Source organism: Otolemur garnettii, unplaced genomic scaffold, assembly GCF_000181295.1.
Source record: "Otolemur garnettii isolate 467f Iridium unplaced genomic scaffold, OtoGar3 scaffold00003, whole genome shotgun sequence".
Taxonomy (NCBI): domain Eukaryota; kingdom Metazoa; phylum Chordata; class Mammalia; order Primates; family Galagidae; genus Otolemur; species Otolemur garnettii.
Window position 1 is genome coordinate 30,203,461 of NW_003852398.1, and position 1,416 is coordinate 30,204,876.

At 51.3% G+C, this 1,416-nt stretch overlaps 1 protein-coding gene across 1 annotated transcript in view; it reads right to left on the reverse strand.

The window, feature by feature from the left end:
- SH3RF2 (SH3 domain containing ring finger 2) overlaps positions 1–1,416 on the reverse strand; it is a 120,738-nt gene that overhangs the window by 3,355 nt on the left and 115,967 nt on the right. The window contains exon 8 of the mRNA XM_012806904.2: positions 143–501. Coding sequence (XP_012662358.1) covers positions 143–501 — 359 coding nt within the window. The remainder of the gene's footprint in view (positions 1–142; positions 502–1,416) is intronic.

A 1,416-nucleotide genomic window follows, 5' to 3' on the forward strand; every position in this document is an offset into this window, starting at 1 on the left:
TGGGGGTGTTTGCTGGGTGTGAGGATGCTCTGGAAGATGCAATTTTGGTCCTTGTCCACCTACACTGAAATCTCAGGAGCTGAGACATGGTGTAAAATTGGGGGTCTATAGAGCCAGGCTCCCAGCGTCACTCCCTTTTTACCTTTTCTGTTCCATTTCTTGAGTTTTCTGGTTTTACCAGGATCGATGGTGGTGCAGACGCGGGTGGTTTTGGCAAAGGCTCGCTCTTGATGGGAATCTCCTTGCCTTCCATGATGAGGGAGCTGGCCACCGAGTGGCTCCTTGTGTCACTGCCCCTGCTGATGCCTGTGAGGGCAGGCTCCCCCATGGGGGCAGGCTTGGGGCCCATCTCCACTGCCCCTGCTGAGGGGGAAGAGGGGATCGCCTGTGGCTGGTAGAACTGGAACTGCTGAGGCCGCACGACCACGGTGGGGCTGCGTCTGAGGGAGCCCAACACAAGGGTAGGGATCTCTGACTGGATGGGTCTCTGCAGGGATCCATCTGGGGAATGAGATGACAGAGACATCAGCGACCAGGGTGGCTGACAGCAGGTCGAGTGGGGCTGGGCAATCACGCCGTCCTCATATCCCAGAATAGGTAAGTGCTTTCCTAATCTGACTGCACTCCATTCTCTCGGGGTCTTTCAAAGGTGACCTTATTCTTTTTTTAGTGCTGTTTGCTGACGCTGGCAGCAAATAGCTATCTAGCTGAATGCTGTCTATGTGTGGGGCTGACAGAAGGTATATTGGTTCCATTTGCCTTTCTCCCTCTCTCTTTCTCTCACACACAATGAACCAGACATAGAAACAGGCAGAACAAATAGGAAACAAAAGACAGAGTGAGAGACGGAGGGAGATAGAGAGCAGAAATGGGAAACACACGGAAGCAACACCTCGGCAGGGCAACAGAGAGGGAGGGACGGGAGAGAGAGGGAGGGACAGGAGAACTCTGACCAGCTACTTGCTGAAGGAAATTCTAACAGAAGCTTTAGGCAGCTGGTGGAGGGGGTCTCTTTTTTGTCACGGGCTTCAGGGGGATGGGTGAATGAAAATAACTGTGCTAGGAAAGCACATTTGGATAGGTTATTTATTCCAGAGTTAGGGCTGTGTGGATGTGCTTCGTAAAGTCTCATGGCATAGATCTGGAATCAGACCTATGATCTGGAATCCTCCTGGGGAGCCGGGGACCAGTATGTCACCTCATCTCCCTCAGTTCCGTTGTTTGTAAACTGGAGACAATAACAGTCTCCTCTAAGGCTTCTGGGAGGATTACATTTTATGATGTGTGCAAACTGTCAGGATAGTGCCTGGAATGTAATAAATGCCCCATGCTTTAAAACTATCATTATTTTCGGGGAAAGCCGAGCATATCCTAGAACTGCATGGTCAAAGAGTTGCGTCTCGCCCCTTCTTGAGC